The sequence below is a fragment of the Diadema antillarum genome, unplaced genomic scaffold (genome assembly GCF_040938485.1).
Source record: "Diadema antillarum isolate AM-2024a unplaced genomic scaffold, OU_Dant_1.0 seq00001217_RagTag, whole genome shotgun sequence".
In the NCBI taxonomy this organism is placed as follows: domain Eukaryota; kingdom Metazoa; phylum Echinodermata; class Echinoidea; order Diadematoida; family Diadematidae; genus Diadema; species Diadema antillarum.
In genome coordinates, this window is record NW_027272009.1 from 402661 (window position 1) to 419857 (window position 17197).

At 39.4% G+C, this 17197-nt stretch overlaps 1 protein-coding gene across 1 annotated transcript in view; it reads right to left on the minus strand.

The window, feature by feature from the left end:
• Positions 1-17197, minus strand: part of LOC139744896 (uncharacterized) — a 47554-nt gene that overhangs the window by 21630 nt on the left and 8727 nt on the right. The window contains exons 2-6 of the mRNA XM_071655308.1: positions 15620-15864; positions 14029-14719; positions 12318-12415; positions 5603-5821; positions 5075-5162 (exon numbers count right to left, since the gene is read on the minus strand). Of these exons, the coding sequence (XP_071511409.1) occupies positions 5075-5162; positions 5603-5821; positions 12318-12415; positions 14029-14719; positions 15620-15795 (1272 nt within the window). The 5' untranslated portion in view covers positions 15796-15864. The remainder of the gene's footprint in view (positions 1-5074; positions 5163-5602; positions 5822-12317; positions 12416-14028; positions 14720-15619; positions 15865-17197) is intronic.

Below are 17197 nucleotides of genomic sequence, written 5' to 3' on the forward strand. Positions count from 1 at the left end.
TTTAATTGCTGCAAGTTCCTCAGGTGTGAACATGACTTTTATGAAGAAAGTTTTATGCTTGTATTCACATTTCTATATTGTTGTGCCAAGTGATACAGGGTGTTTCAAGATGCAAAGTATGAAAGTGCCATACGTATTCTGAAGTTTGATACCTCTTTCAGTGCTAAACAACTTTTTGCCAAACCTTAGTGTGTGACAGAAATATTTTCGATACGCTACTGTATATGCTACGTGAGAAGGTATATTTTTGTATGTTACACTTGATGCCTTAATTGCCATACGTGTGTTGGTCAATCGTACCTCAGAGTTTGTAAATAGTTTTCGTTTTGTTTTCTTTAAAAAAAATTAACGTTCTGTAAATTTTGTGGCGTTTTCAGATAATTTGAAACTGGGACGTTTCAATCTTGGTAGAGGGTTGTGTCACAAAATTGCCTAGAGCACCCCTCTCACTGTAATGGATCAGTCCAGGGCTGTGCACTGGAGTGTGCACTGGAGTGTGTACTGTACTGTAGGCATAGGTCATGTGTTAAAGTACACAGGTCATGAGTGTGTGTGTGCCTGACCCAGTGTCAGGTCAGTATAAAGTTTAGTGATGTGCACTTGTCTTGGCGGTTGTTGATGAGTTTGTCCGCGGATTGCAGTGGGGTGAAGACTGAATCCTGCCAGGGAGGTGCAGGGAGGTGAGTTGTCTCACCTCCCTGATCCTGCCACGGTGCTGTTTTGGCTGCAATACTGTTTCAGGCCTTGAAATAGGATTTTGGAGGGGCAAGGCCATTTCGAAAAGGGCACTTTTTCCATGAGGCCAGCCATGATAGGGCACTTAGGTCAGTCAGAGGGGCACCAAGGCCACATTGAAAAGGGCATGTTGGGTGTTTTTTTAAAGGGTGATTTTTGCGACGTTGCAAGAATTTTATGTTTTTTTTTTCCATATTCTAACAACAACCCCCCCCCTCCAAATACATATTATATACAGTAGACCTCGCCTAAGTCGACTTCGCATAAGTCGACAACTCGCTTAAGTCGACACAATAAAAAAAGTCCCGATTTTTGCCTTTGTTATTCCTTGAAAATTTCCTCGTCTTAGTCGACATTTATAAGTCGACAACTCGCGTAAGTCGACCTGATTTTTCAGTGCCAACTGAGCTGAAATACGTATTAATTCCCTCGTCTAAGTCGACATAATTTTTCGCTCAAAATCTTATCGCCATTCTCTGAAAAAGAATTGTTTTCCCGCTCCGATTCGCTGCGTTTCTACTCGGTAATTCGCTAGTGTACTGCGCGGTAGCGTTCGCACCATGCGTCCATTGTCTTGTATGCCAGAATATAGAAAGGACATAACACTCATTTACACTGGAGCATTACATGTAGTACCCAAGACAGTTCACTTTACCCCTTTTCTCCCTCTCGTTTTTCTCAAAACGCAGAAGTTTTGCACACTTATATGTCCCAGTAGGTACATGTATTCACTATCCGAACATGAAATAGGTGTTTTTGTAAATCCGAATAGAAACGTTGATTATTCCGAAGCGGTATTAAAACCAGGGCCCTTTCGAAAAAGATTTATTACAATGCAACTAATGATGCAACTCAAAAAATCAAATGCAGGTGATATCAAATCACACGCAACTTTTGCATTTAAACGCAATTGCGTTGCTGAAAAGACTTGCGTTTGATAATCATATGAAACTAGAAAATAATTGTTACGAACCTGAAACTCAATTGCATTTAAACGCAACTCTAAAAACAAATGCAAGTCCATCAAACCCACGCAACGATGTATTTAAACGCAAGAGCGTTGCAGAGAAGACTTGCGGTTTTTGTACAAAACTAGAAACTGCGTTTAGATAAATCTCTATACATCTACGGAAGTGACGGAAGTGCGTTATTGTTGAAAAGACTTGCATTATTTTTTTCATTTCGTATATAAGCAAAATTAAAAATTAAACGCAACTCTGAAAATCACATGCAAGTCCATCAAAACACATGGCACGCTGAAAAGACTTGCGTTTGATAATCACACGAAACTAGAAAATTGTAGGAAACTTAAAGTCAATTGCGTTTAAACGCAACACTAAAATAATGCAGGTCCATCAAATCGCACGGAACGCTGAAAGACTTGCGTTTGATAATCATACGAAAGTAGACAATTGTAGTGAACTTTTTTTTAACTCAATTGCGTTTAAACGCAACTCTAAAAATCAAATGCAAGTCCATCATATCACACGTAACGCTGTATTTAAACGCAAGTGTGTTGCAGAGAAGACTTGCGTTTTTTGTACGAAACTATAAGAAACTGTGTTTAAACGCATCTCTAAACATCTACGGAAGTGTGTTATTTAAAAGACTTGCATTATTTTTTATTTCGTAAACAAAATTACAAATTAAATGCAACTGTATGCAAATTGTAGGGAACTTTTTTTTAAACTCGCGTTTAAACGTAACTCTGAAAATCAAATGCAAGTCCATCAAAACACATGGCACGCTGAAAAGACTTGCGTTTGATAATCACACGAAACGAGAAAATTGTAGGAAACTTAAACTCAGTTGCGTTTAAACGCAACAATAAAAATCAAATGCAAGTCCATCAAATCACACGGAACGCTGAAAGACTTGCGTTTGATAATCACACGATACTAGAAAATTGTAGGGAACTTTTTTTAACTCAATTGCGTTTAAACGCAACTCTAAAAATCAAATGTAAGTCCATCAAATCACGTAACGCTGTATTCAAACGTAAGAGCGTTGCCGAGAAGACTTGCGGTTTTTGTACGAAACTATAAGAAATTGCGTTTAAACGCATCTCTAAACATCTACGGAAGTGTGTTATTGTTTAAAAGACTTATCGTAAGCAAAATTAAAAATTAAAAGCAATTCTGAAAATCAAATACAAGTCCATCAAATCACACGGAACGCTGAAAAGACTTGCGTTTGATAATAACACAAAACTAGAAAATTGTATGAAATTTAAACTCAATTGCGTTTAAATGCAACTCTAAAAATCAAATGCAAATCTGTTTTTAAAACGCAAGAGCGTTGCAGAAAAGACTTGCGGTTCTTGTCCGAAACTAGAAACTGCGTTTAAACGCATAAAAATGTACGGAAGTGCGTTATTGTTGAAAAGGCTCGCATTATTTTTTATTTCGTAATGGAACTTTCGCCGTGACCGAACTTAGTCTGCACTTGCAGAAAGACATCGCAACATTTACACGTTTCAAACTACCGAAACGCATGCTGCTTCACAAAATGTCAATGAAAAAATGATTACGAATTATTGATAAAGTTCGCTATGCCGAAGTTTTAAATCTCAGTCCAAAGTTTTTAGTCCGACAATGGTATAGAAAGGGCAACTGAAAGTACAAAAAGGGCCTGGAAGGAGCACAGGGGCAGCTCTCGGGGGGAAATGTGCCCTTTTTTCTTTGAAGGTGCCCCTTTTTTCCTGTAAAGGGGGCACACTTTTTCCTAAGGGGCAGTTTTAAGAACAAAAAGGGCACTTTGAGGAACAAAAAGGGCACTTTGAGGAACAAAAAGGGCACTTTGAGGAACAAAAAGGGCACTTTGAGGAACAAAAAGGGCACTTTGAGGAACGAAAAGGGCACTTTGAGGAACAAAAAGGGCACTTTGAGGAACGAAAAGGGCACTTTGAGGAACGAAAAGGGCACTTTGAGGAACAAAAAGGGCACTTTGAGGAACAAAAAGGGCACTTTGAGGAACAAAAAGGGCACTTTGAGGAACAAAAGGGCACTTTTAACTTTCAACTAACCAGCCAACCCGTGTTCACATACAGTGTTACGGGGGTGGGGGATCTGCACAATTTTTTTGAACATTTTATTTCATTTTTTTTTTCGCATGCGTGCCCTCGATCACAATTACTTAGAGCATGCGGGCATGAATGCAGAGCGAGAGAGATGGCAACGCTCGCAGCCGTCCGACATGCCTGGCACATGGCTTACGACCGATTTGCTCCAGACGATTTTAATCTTCCGCATTCCCCACAGTAACACACGCATGCACATACTGCACCCACCCAACGCGCTCACCCGCTGATTGCGACACTCGACGTACAGACACTATCAACGTACTTCTGTACGTACGCGCGGGCACACTACGAATACAGTCCAGGAAGCGGACTACTACCTAGCTAGTAACTCTATGGCCGCTGCGCTGCGGAGGCAGTCGCCGGAACGGTCAAAGCCGGTCGGCCGTACGTACGTACATAAGTACAAGTGTACGTACACGTCGTCTCGTTGAGTTTGAATCAGATATGGGACGCGAGTGAACTGAACAGAAGGTATGATATTTGAGATGAGGAAATTTGTTCAAGCTTATTGAAGTGTAGACTTTGAGAAAGGGCATATTATACGTCATAAACAAGAACTTTCATTCTAAAAGGGCACCACGGCCACAAGAAAAAGGGCACTTTTTTTTTGGCCGTAACTTTGATCACGGAAGAAAGGGCATTGCGGCCAACGAGAGGGGCACCGACGGCCATGGCCGTCGGTGGCCGTCGGTTAATTCGAGGCCTGCTGTTTACTGTACTTCTCTCTTGCTATGCTCTGTACTTGAATCGACATACACTGCAGCTGTATTGGAGTTGATCCTCCTCGATTAAACACATCGGAACGGTATGTACCCTGACTGTTGACTCATTTTGTGATGTCTTGGCCTACATAATAAGTGCATGTAGTGGGTGCTCATTGTTGGTGGTTGCTCTAATGAGCGAGGGTGTGAGGTGACCATGAATGAGTGAACGATGAGCTGAGGTGCCTGCCAGCCATATACTTTGGCGAGTATCCCGATTGAGTGGATGAAAATACTCAGTAATAACAAAGAGGCAAATTTGTTACAGTATGACTACATCATTTTCTGCTTCTCTTGGCACTGGCTAAGCAAGCAGCCTTGCTTGCAGAGTAAAGTTTATCTTACAAGCACACATTTACACAGCATGAATTAACCAGTATCAACAGAAAATGTTATAGGATCAATGTTTGCAATCAATGAGTGTGGCTTGGTGCATGCTTTGCATAGTGGGAGGAGCTCCATTATGCCACTAACATACTAAAATTTGTATGCATACCTGTATCAATGACTGAGGTCCATTGACTCTGACTTCATTCAGACCCGTGATACACACTTTATGATGAGCATTTTCTCTGGCATGTAACCTGCATGGCAAAGTGAAATTCTTGGTAATCTGACAAATTTTCACAACAAACACAAATAATGTAAATCTTTGAAAAAAAGAACAAAAAATTTCCACTGAATTACATTTCACAACGGCAAGCTATACTAGTATAAGACTCTTAGCTTCACTATAAAGTATATGAAGTACATGTGATATATAATGAAACTTCACACAGCTTGGATAACAATCTGCTCATTCTAAAGTTTGTGACAAGTGTCAAATAGTCATGAAATGTATGCAACCACAATATATTTCAATTGACGTATTATCTAAAGTCTCTGCTTTACAGAAGAAAAGGCCATCTGCCTAGTCTACAGTTTACATTTCATTTCAGTATATTTCATGAACCCTATCTTTATAGGTTTAAGTCAGAGAAGGAGCAGAAAAACACAATCATCATTTTTTTTTTCACTGGCTCACCTCTCCCTGTTATTGAGCAGATCATAGAGCTGTCCACAGTAAATCTCAAAGTAGCTAATGTAGACGACCAAGACAGCGCCCTCTAGTGATGACCTGATGGCTCGGAAGATATCTTCCGCCGCCAGGAGGTAGAGGCCCTTGACCTTGCCGTGACCTCCGAGGAGAGTGTGCGTCTTCCCGGCGCCGGTCTGACCATAGGCGAAACACGTCGCATTGCACCTATAGGGAGAGCATTCACCAACACCAGATTTGGTCAACACTTGAATGCATAAAAAATTACTTCAAACAGTTTTACGCCATGGACATATCTAAGAAATTGGAACTTTCAGAACAATTCAATGATTTGTTGAATTGTGATCAAGAACCACAGGGATAGAATGCAAAACATAAATGTATTTTTCCTATTTTAAGAAAAATTTAGTCAGATATTCACAACTGATTTGTGTTGCAAGAGGCAATTATTTTCTCAAAGTGTTAATCATGCAAATATCAGCTGACTTATGAAATTCACAAAAATAAACATCTTTATCTAGACAAATACACCAATACAGCAATTATACAACTGAATAACCAATCAGCTTTAATGCTTTGATGCATGTTGTGAGAGACAGGATACAAATGAAGAAAGTGGCAAATACTGTTCAATTACCAAATTACAGCTTCATGGGTTAGCATGTTGGCATTGGAAATTCTTTGTGGTTGCTACATAGGTATACATTATTAATTATGAATTATTCTAGGAGTATGTACTGTAGCTTCTGCATAGTGCAGATTTGTGCATGTTTCTGAATGCATTCAGGTGGCAGCCCCAGCATGAAAAAAAATGCACACTGTAAGGAGGGCTTGCATGGCACATGTCATATTATAACTGCTCTCACAATGCGATCTAATAATCATTTCGAACAAAGTCACAGTGAAACTACCCGCCCTAGACTAATTTCAAATTCAAATTCATCACCAAGATTTGTGAGGCCATTCTACTTCTACCCATGTGTACTTATGGTGCTTTAAATTGCAACATGCATGCAATATATGCTATGTTATGAATAGATGTGGAAGGATATTAAATATTCAAAAATCAAGTGTGCCAGGACTACAACAATCCTGCTTATTACACTTGGAGGAAAAATGAAGAGGTAACGGTAAACAGGTTTTTATGGGAGAAAACGATGAACAGATGGAAGGATGATCCATCTCATGTCAACTCTTAAAAATTACACCAATAAAAAATAATCAAGAGATAGATAGAAAAAAACAACACAGAAAGATAGATAAAACAAAAAGAGAGACTGAGAAACAAGGGGTTGGATCCGAGGAAGAGATTTAAAAACAAAAAAAGAGCAAGAGGGTAAACTGCCCTCTAGGGGTTTCAGAATGTGACACTGTAGAGACACCCAGACAGGCAAGAGGATGCCAGCAGAATGCGTGATGAACTGCCAAAGTCGGAACACATCACAATGACTCACTTGTCAGACGCAGCTACGCACAGAGCCACAAATTCACTAGTCACTACTCCTTAATTAGCGCAGCTGAAATCATGCATAGCCAATCTAAGTGGTCCTTCGCAAGCAACTACGTGTACTACATACTGGGCATCAACACTATACACTCTAATGAATAACCGAGTGTACAACAAATGGGACTTTATTGCTTGTGCTCAGTCTATATCAAATCTATATCTAGCCCTGCATAACGAAGGAGGTACTCTACAGGGTTCCACGCAGCAGTTGCAGCATGTGTATCGTCATACACGTGTAATGGAATTGCACAGTATTATATTTACAGTTTATAACTCCTGAAGGAAGAACAATGTAAAAAGCAACAGGCCAAATTGGGCTCGAATATAAAATCTAATAGCAAAATTAATGGAAATGACTTTAGCTAAATAGGAAGTACATGTATGATGTACCATAGGTATCAAAGAACAAGATGATGCAACTGTTATAATAATTAAAAAAATCTTTTCTTTTTTTTAAAAGCTGTAAGTCGATGAAATTTGTATCAAGACAATGTTAGCTAATATGATTACTGGTATCCAATAAGATGTGCTTGGATGGGAAAAGCACAAAATACTAAATGGTTTTGCCATATCAAAAACCATATACATTTCTAGTATGTCTCAAAGCCAAAGCCAAAGCCACACACACACACACACACGCAAAGAAACAAAAACATTGTACAAAACAAACAAAAATTGAAGACTATTTGCAATTTTCATTGGTAAAAAGGTTCTTTTATCTAGTGTATAGAGGATCTGTAGATACTGACTCATCAACCTCTAAAACCAATTATGTAAATATCCCCCTGTCTGAATTCAAGGATTTAAAATCACACATGTATCTATTAAAATTTGACGGACTTGGAATGGCTTCGAAAGAGAGAGTGTGCGTTAATGTAGCAACAAGGCATGACAGTCTCATCCATCAATGCTTCTTTCAATGAGGCATGGCCAGATTACTGGTGCCTTCCATGGTGACATTAGCATCAAATAGTCTACAAGCAGGCAGTACAAAGGGATTTGTGGGGATTTACAGAAAGTGTCCATCCGCAGGCGATGATGCAGCCACTGTCTTGGCTCATTCAATGCTTTCACTCTTGTGTGAAGAGATAATCTCACAGGAAGGTACTTTAAACATCAAGGACTCTTTAAGCTTTGAAGCTAAAGCCGGATTAAGACTTCATAAAGAGACACATTTGGGTGCACAAGAGATCATCAAGTAATGTCAGCTTTCAGAGTGTTCATATTCTTGCTTCCTTTCTTTGCATTTCTTCTTCTTCTTCTTCTTCTTCTTCTTCTTCTTCTTCTTCCTCTTCTTCTTCTTTAATCTTCAAAGGGCTATATAGTGCAGCCTATCACGAAGATGAATGTGACTTGTGTGCACGATAAGAAGAGGGGTGTGGGCTTAATCACAAGGTGTGATTTTAAGGTGGGTCATTAAAAGTTCCTTGAACTGTTCAGGTGAGACTGCACAAACTACAGAGCTTGGAGATTTGTTCCACTCAGGTATATGGACCTCTGGGCAAATGCAAATTTGTCGATGTTGCCCCTAGGGCGGTATGTTTGCAAGCACATGTCATGATTTTTCCTGGTTTTAGATGAGTTAATTGTAAAGAATGTATCTGGATGGATTGCAGAGAATATTTTATGCATTATAAGCATTAGCATTAGCAGAGAATAAATGCATACAAGGTTCTTTAAATCAATGTTGAGAACACTAACAAAAATCATGGCATTCTCCTCTGCGGCACAAGATGTACACCCTGTATAATCATGAGGGGTGCAAGAGAGACATACTGCATCATCTACTCTGCCAGTGTGTTGCACATTTTTAGAGTGTCCACACACAGAAATTTTACAATTTTACCTACATTTTAGACTTGTTGAAAACTTGCAGGTGACAGACTTCAGTTTTGATGAAAAGTAACAATCTTGATCTACATACGTAATAACCTCCCTAGTGGATTATAAGTATAGTTTGAAGTCAAGGATGTTAGAATAGAATTTCAAACTTAGACACTGTAGTCATATTCAAACTACATTATCAAAAACTACATGATCCCAATGAAGAAAATATCTTTCCACCAAAGAATATGGTAATTGATGCAACTACCATATAACTGACAAAGCCACTAAAGACAAACATAACTTTGGGATTTAAAAAACAAGAGACCCGCGGGTCTAGCGCTCACCTGAGTATCGCAAGTTCACCTTTCACGCAGTCACTAATCTAAATTATTCACAGCTCTACCAAAATTTGACCAGGCATTCTCAAGTAGAAGATGAAAATGTACAATAAGGGCCCAATTTTTTTAAGATTCCTTAATTTCGGGGGATTGGGGCCCCCTGGGGCCCTCTGGGTGGGGCATGGTGCCCATTTTGATAAATTGAGATCCTGACCCCCTAGGGATGCTACCTGCCAAGTTTGACAAAAATCCATCATGAGGTTTTCAGGAAGAAGATGAAAATGTACAATTCAGGCCCCCATTTGGACCCTTCCAACCACCACCCCCCCCCCCCTACCCAAGAGGGGCACCCCTGGATCTCCTATGAACAAACTTGAAACTACAGTCATTAATGTACTCACTCATAGTATTATCTCAGCTCTATATATAACTTCTGATTCGAGAGAAGATTTATAAAGATTCCTTCATTTGGGGGATTTGGGACCCCTGGGGCCCCCTGGGTGGGGCATGGTGCCCATTTTAACAAATTGAGATCCTAACCCCCTTGGGATGCTACCTGCCAAGTTTGGTGAAAATAGGTCATGGGGTTCTCAAGAAGAAGATAAAAATGTACAATTTAGGCCCCATTAGGACCCCTCCTCACCCCCTCCCCTGGGTCCCAAGGGGGGCACCCCTAATTCTGCCATGAACAAACTTGAAACTACAGTCATCAATGTACTAACTCATAGTATTAACTTAGCTCTATCACTTCTGGTTCTAGAGAAGAAGATTTTTGCAGATATTCCTTAATTTTGGGGGGTTGGGGCCCCCTGGGGGCCCCCTGGGTGGGGCATGGTGCCCATTTTCATAAATTGATTTCCTTACCCCCTAGGGATGCTACCTACCAAGTTTGGTGAAAATGGGTCATGGGGTTCTCAAGAAGATGATGAAAATGTACAATTTAGGCCCCATTAGAACCCTTCCCCACCCCCCTCCCCTGGGTCCCAAGGGGGGCACCCCTGATTCTGCCATGAACAAACTTGAAACTACAGTCATCAATGTACTAACTCATAGTATTAACTTAGCTCTATCACTTCTGGTTCTAGAGAAGAAGATTTTTACAGATTCCTTAATTTTGGGGGTTTGGGCCCCCCTGGGGGCCCCCTGGGTGGGGCATGGTGCCCATTTTAACAAATTGAGTTCCTAACCCCCTAGGGATGCTACCTACCAAGTTTGGTGAAAATGGGTCATGGGGTTCTCAAGAAGATGATGAAAATGTACAATTTAGGCCCCATTAGAACCCTTCCCCACCCCCCTCCCCTGGGTCCCAAGGGGGGCACCCCTGATTCTGCCATGAACAAACTTGAAACTACAGTCATCAATGTACTAACTCATAGTATCAACTTAGCTCTATCACTTCTGGTTCTAGAGAAGAAGATTTTTACAGATTCCTTAATTTTGGGGGGTTTGGGCCCCCCTGGGGGCCCCCTGGGTGGGGCATGGTGCCCATTTTAACAAATTGAGTTCCTAACCCCCTAGGGATGCTACCTGCCAAGTTTGATGAAAATCGGTCTTGGGGTTTTCAAGAAGAAGATGAAAATGTAAAAAGTTTACGCACGACGCACGACGGACGACGCACGACGGACGACGGACGACGGACGACGGACGACGCACGACGCACGACGGACGCCGGACGAAGGGCGATCGCAATAGCTCACTTGAGCCTTTGGCTCAGGTGAGCTAAAAATCTATTGATGTGTGTTTTTTTTTTAAAGGGAGTGTTCACTACTTCCCCCCCCCCCCAACAACACCAACAAAAAAATTATTCAGACTGTTCCTTCTGTTACGGCGTAACTTTAATATGACATATAATGTCGACTGTTATAGTGTGCCTTCATTACAATCACAGTTTGTGTAGTGATGCACAAAAATAATTCATATTGCAAGTAGTTTTTAAATTCAGTTTTGAATTGAATATTATGGAATGCAGAAATAAAACTAAAATGAACTTCACAAGACAAGCAATAGATTAGCTAAATATGTACAAATGCCTTTAGAGTTGTAAAGTGGTAGAATTTGCGGAAGCAGAAGTAATTGTACATCGATTGTACATTTCAATAGATAGCCTACATAGAGTGTAATATTCAAAATGTGATCAGCCTTCTGAGAAAATGTCAAAATGCAGCTCCAAGGAATAAACACATTTTAAACATCTACAAACAAGCTCTACAGTAAAATAATGCTAGCGTAAGAGTGCATCACTAATGTGGATAAATGCAAAAAGGTCTTTAGTCCAATCCTAGGCATTCTGCTGAATTTCATTATTTCTTCAATTACCATCTTGTCAGCGCAACTGCTGAAGGATGATTGCAATTAGAGAAAACTAGGTGGCCTCACACACACTTGTGACACTTGGGCTGCCTAATTTTGGGCTCTTTGTGGCTTGGCATGTAGAGTTAAAGGGATACAAGCGAACAAGGCATTCCTACATTGCATGCAAGACATATACATTCAACATGACAAAGACTACATCAATATGCACAAAAAATCTCACACAGAATGGTATGATGCAGATATAGAAATGCATCTGATGTGCTGCTAAGCAGTGACTGACATTTAGCAGTGTAGTGTTTCTACATATCGTCGCTGGGGTGATAAGACCTCGTACACTTGTATCTACAAAATGTCAAATGTTAAGGAGAGCCAAAAAACATGGCGGCCAAAGCACTGTGGCGAATGGGATAGCCTTTCCTTTGACATGCCGTGGTGGCTTCATTTTTGGAGTAAGACAGTTGGGATTTGGACAGGACATCACTTAACCCATTATTTGACCATTAATCCAAAAAACTCATTTTCACCAAAATTGCAGATACAAGGTCTTATCACCCCAGCGACGATATGTAATGGACACACTTGTAGACTTTTCATAGTGATGCAATAACACTTAATCACCTCATCAAATTACAAGAGCTACTAAAATCATTCATTTTTTAAATATTTATTTACATATTTTCTAATGTCTGTGATGCAAACTATCCAACTTTGTACTTACTTGTTAAAGATGGCACTGACCAGAGGTTTGGCTGTTCTTTCATACACCTCTTCATTGCTGCAGGCCTCGTGAAAGACCTCATCAAAATGGTACTTGTGCTGCAAAGAAACATATAGATTATCACATTATTTATATTACCTGCATTTTTTTTTTCGGGGGGGGGGGGGGGGGAAGGGGTGGGGGTTGGACATGTAGAATAGTAAGTTCTTAAATAATACTCTTCTGCTCATTCACCCATGCTTTGTGTCAATGTTGAGATTCTAAAGCCTGTCAAATATTTGAAAATGTGGCATAAGATTTTCCTGTGTCCCTCATTTATCATTACCTTCTGTGTTTCTACCAATAGCCCCTTATAATTCAACTAATACTGAGATAAAAAGAAACAATACTGGACAGTACTGAACGTTCCAATATATTGTGCAGTAGACCTGTATTTTCTACAAAGAGCCTGGCTCACCTAAAACATGAGTATTTTTGTAACTACCAGTCTTTTGGCTTACTAATGACCCTGCAAATATATCTTAACATTTTATGTTTGCACTTGATATACTTTGTGCAATTCATCATTATGACATATCCCGTTCCAGCTATGAACCTGCAACAATGAATCATTTATCAACCACACACAAACTGAATAAATAGCACTGGGTGGAACCATCATATAATCAGCTCATAAATATCCCCGAAGCTACATGTGATGAACTTGAATATATTCACTTACACTAAAACATAATAACAAGTCATGATATTGGGAAAATATGTAACATATTGTGACCAAAAGTAAATAACACAACAGCTAGTGGTGTACAAAGAATAAGAATTACAATTCTTTTGAATATGAACATTATGTGTACCATAAAGTAAGAGTAAACATACTGCTATGAACATCAATACATTCAAAGGATAGATTTGCAAAAAATTCAGGTTTATGCATATTTTATCATGAATTGTTGAAAAATAACTCACATTTACAAGCATTACATTTCTTGTGTCCCATCATTTTTCTTGTCTTTTTTTTTTCTGCTGGTTAACATGATTACCTTCAATGTTTTCATAAACTGCCATAAAAAATTAAATTTTCATTTTCATTTTCTTGCATTGTGTATTTTCAAATTTGGTATTCTCTGGACAAAAAAAACAAAACCCTGAGCAAGCATAAATGAAAAAAATTGTACCTATTTCATACCTATTTAAGTGAGTTTTCAAAATCTTTCTATGAGAATTGAAGGCAATTTTAGAAGTATTGAAGGTAATAGCTTGCTCATATTTGTCTGCAGACAATGATGACATCTTGTAAAAAATGATATGCGTCACATTCACTTGACTTCAGGACTTTTTCTGGTATAATGACAGCCTGCGTCTTACTCAAACCACAAATGCACTGAAATGTGATTTGCAGTTTATTACATTTTTCATTACGAGGTACAATATTTTCTTTAAAATCCTTCGGGTATCTTTCACATGCCTCCAGACAAACCTTTCTAATACATACCCTACACTTTCATTAGCATGTTTGTCCAACACCAAGACAGTGCATGTGCGTATTGTCATTGCAATTCAATTGTATTTTGTATTTCCCTTTTTGAATATATATTTTATGAAAGTGTCATATGATAGGACATGAAAGGAAATCTATCAAATGAATCTAAAAAAAGATCTACTTTATGTGGTAAGTACTGCATTACATCTGCAAATTGAACTGTATACTCACCACTTGGATCACTTTTGTCAGATCGACTGCCAGCTTCCGCTCCTTTACCAACACGGTCGTCTGTCCCTCTGTTGTGACTGCCTCTCCCTCCCCGCCCTTCCACTCCTTACGGCTCATAGGTCTCTTGCGCACACACACCCGGATCCTCTCTTCAAATCCGGTCCCTCCTGCGCGCGAGGCATTGCTCGGCGTGGATTTCGCGGCCAATTTCAGTCTGCTCTGTGTGGCAGGTGATGCGGAGGGAACCCCGTAGTTGTACCCAGTCCTCTCGTGCTCGACAATGTGTACTTCAGCATCAGCGTCATCACCGTGGTTACCACCATCACCCTCATCCTGGTTGTAGGCATTAACTTCAACATCTGACTGCTCACTCTTTTCTTTATCGGAGTCATCATCCATGTCAAACGTTCTATTCAGGACACTGTTTCTTGGGGTGTCCTTTAACATCCTGGGATGTTCCCTCTTTTCTTCACCCCTCTCTGACGGAGAATTGACCACAGGAAGATTTCTGGATGATTGGAAAGCTTTATTGTGGTGATTTTTCACTGCCTTTTTGTTCTCCAGGTGACTGATGTCCCCCTGTGAGCTATCTGGCACCTCACAGTTTTCCACATCATCAAGTCGAGGCGTGTTGTCGCTTTTCATGTCTGACAGTTTGTTGAGGTCAAGATTGCGTAGTGTATGTATCAATCTGCACAAAGGAAGACAGATGCAATTGCTTAAAGGTTCTTCACGTTGTCAAAGAACAGTCAAAATGACTACCCAAACATATTTCTTAAAAAAAAATAGAAATTTAAAACTAAAAAATCTTCAAAACTTGACTAGGAGCAACCATGTGATAATGCAATATTTATATGACACTTGAAAATATACATCTTGGCTCCATTTCTCTTTAATTCCAGCAAATCCTGGTCAATTTATTTTTAATTAACACATTCCCAGTGCACTTTGAAGGACAGAGATTAACCATTTCACCACAAATATTGTTAAAAAAAAAATTACCACATGTGCTGCACGTATTGTCTAATAATAGAGCATCTAGAACTAAATCAAGCTCTCTTTTACACTGTTTCAAGATCCCACTATTGGTTATTCTTTGCCCCATACTCTTGCAAGGCCTAGATTTTCCTTCAAGCTGCATGTTATGAAGAACCTACACCATGTGTGGTCCTTCAGTCATATGCAGCATGGTTTATACAGTTTGTATTACAAATGAAAACAGTTCAATTTGAGACAACAGAAACAAAGATTTAAATACAAAAAATAGAAAAAAAGGAGAAATTTGTATTTGTTTTTTATTTCTATAAAAAAAAAGATATTTCTATTTTTTAATTTAAAAAAAAAAATTGTATGTATGTATGTATGTATTATCATCATCATCACCATCATCATCATCATTATTATTATCATTATTATCATTATTATTATTATTATCATTATTATCATTATTATTATTATCATTATTATCATTATTATTATTATCATAATAATAATCATCATCATCATCATCATCATCATTATCATTATCATTAAATATTATAACAATCAGTGAACTGGTGTACAAATGTATCTAACTGGCTCTGGAACTCACCGAAAGAGCTGCTTCTTATCCTCTGCGGGAGTCACTCCATAGCTGGTGTATTCCTGCATGGAGATGCTAGCCAGAGCCTCCAGGTCCCGCACTCCCCTAGCCTGGAAGGAGGCCGAGTACTGGCCCAGCTGAGCCTCCGCTAGACACAGATCCAACAAGGATCCTCCGCCAGCCATGGCCATTCACAGCGAACTAGTCCATCCCCATGGTGCTGCTGCAGATCACAACATGCTGACTCTGTAAATCTATTGCAAGGGGAGGGAGAGAAAAAAAAAATCCCACAAATTAACTTTTGTACCTGATTTCCCTGATAGGTCCATTTTCAGTAATGCTGCTGCACAACCCTTACACTGTATACATTCTGAGAAGATAATGAAGAAGTACTTGTGCAGTAAACAGCACTGGCAAATTGGTTACAGGTATTGTTTCTATCTGTATGCTCTCTACAAACCAACGTGACACAATGCAAACTTAGAAATGAATGAGTGGGACTACATCTGACAAAGCATTTCTTTGACAATTACGTTCATGTACTGTATGTTGTAAAAACATTTATGACAATTAAGTGAACTTAAATCCACAAACACAACATGCACAAAATTTAAAGTAATCCCCCTCGCGGTATTTTTAACACACACTTCCCATAAACCACTGCCTGGGTATACTCAGGACTCATCCTCAACGGGTTAAAATACTCATACTCCATGTGTGAGCTGTTGAGCCAAATATCATGGTACCCAGGTATGCATTATTCAAAGGTATCATTTCAATCATAAATTACAACCAATGTGAGCATACTATTGAATAATACATTGATGCTCTACCATTGGGTTGCCTGTGATAGATTTAACTATTATTCATCTTATTACCTCCGCCAAGGGGGGAGGTTATGTTTTTGTTACCGTTGATTTGTTTGTTAGTTAGTTAGTTTGTTTGTTCGTTCGTTTGTCCGTGTGCAAAATAACTCAAAAAGTATACTTTAACGGATTGGGATGAAACTCGCAGGAAAGGTTGAGAATGACACAAGTAACAAACGATTAACTTTTGGCAGTGATCTGATAATTTTTTTGGAATTTATGAAGGATTTTCGATATTTTGGCAGGGAGGGTCAATGAACTTGGGAGTTAAGGCTGTGCGCATTTGAGGTTTGCATGCGCGCACTAAAGTGCGTGCTCTAGTTTCTGCTGGGGCGAGGCGCGCTGTGCAGCTGAGGGTTTATGACGTAACAAAGGCTTCAATATTGGGAATTTGGGCGACTTTCAGCACACAATGCAGTACATATGGGTGGAAATCACTGATCTCTGTGGAAGAACAAGATCAGTGCGGGTGGAAATGGGCTGCATGCTTGGTGGAGGTCTGCGCTCTCAGAGTGCTTCTCTAGTTAATTTATCTATTAGTTTTCTTCACGTCTCAACTGCAGGGTTGGGCCTATTCAGTTGTACAAAACTGCTTTTTCAAGGCGCCCTGCAGTTTTACATGGATTTGTTCATCACGAAACTGTGTAGAGCATACTGTACATTGCAACATTCAAATGGGTCTTAACTTTACATCTATTTATCTGATCAAATTTAGAATGTT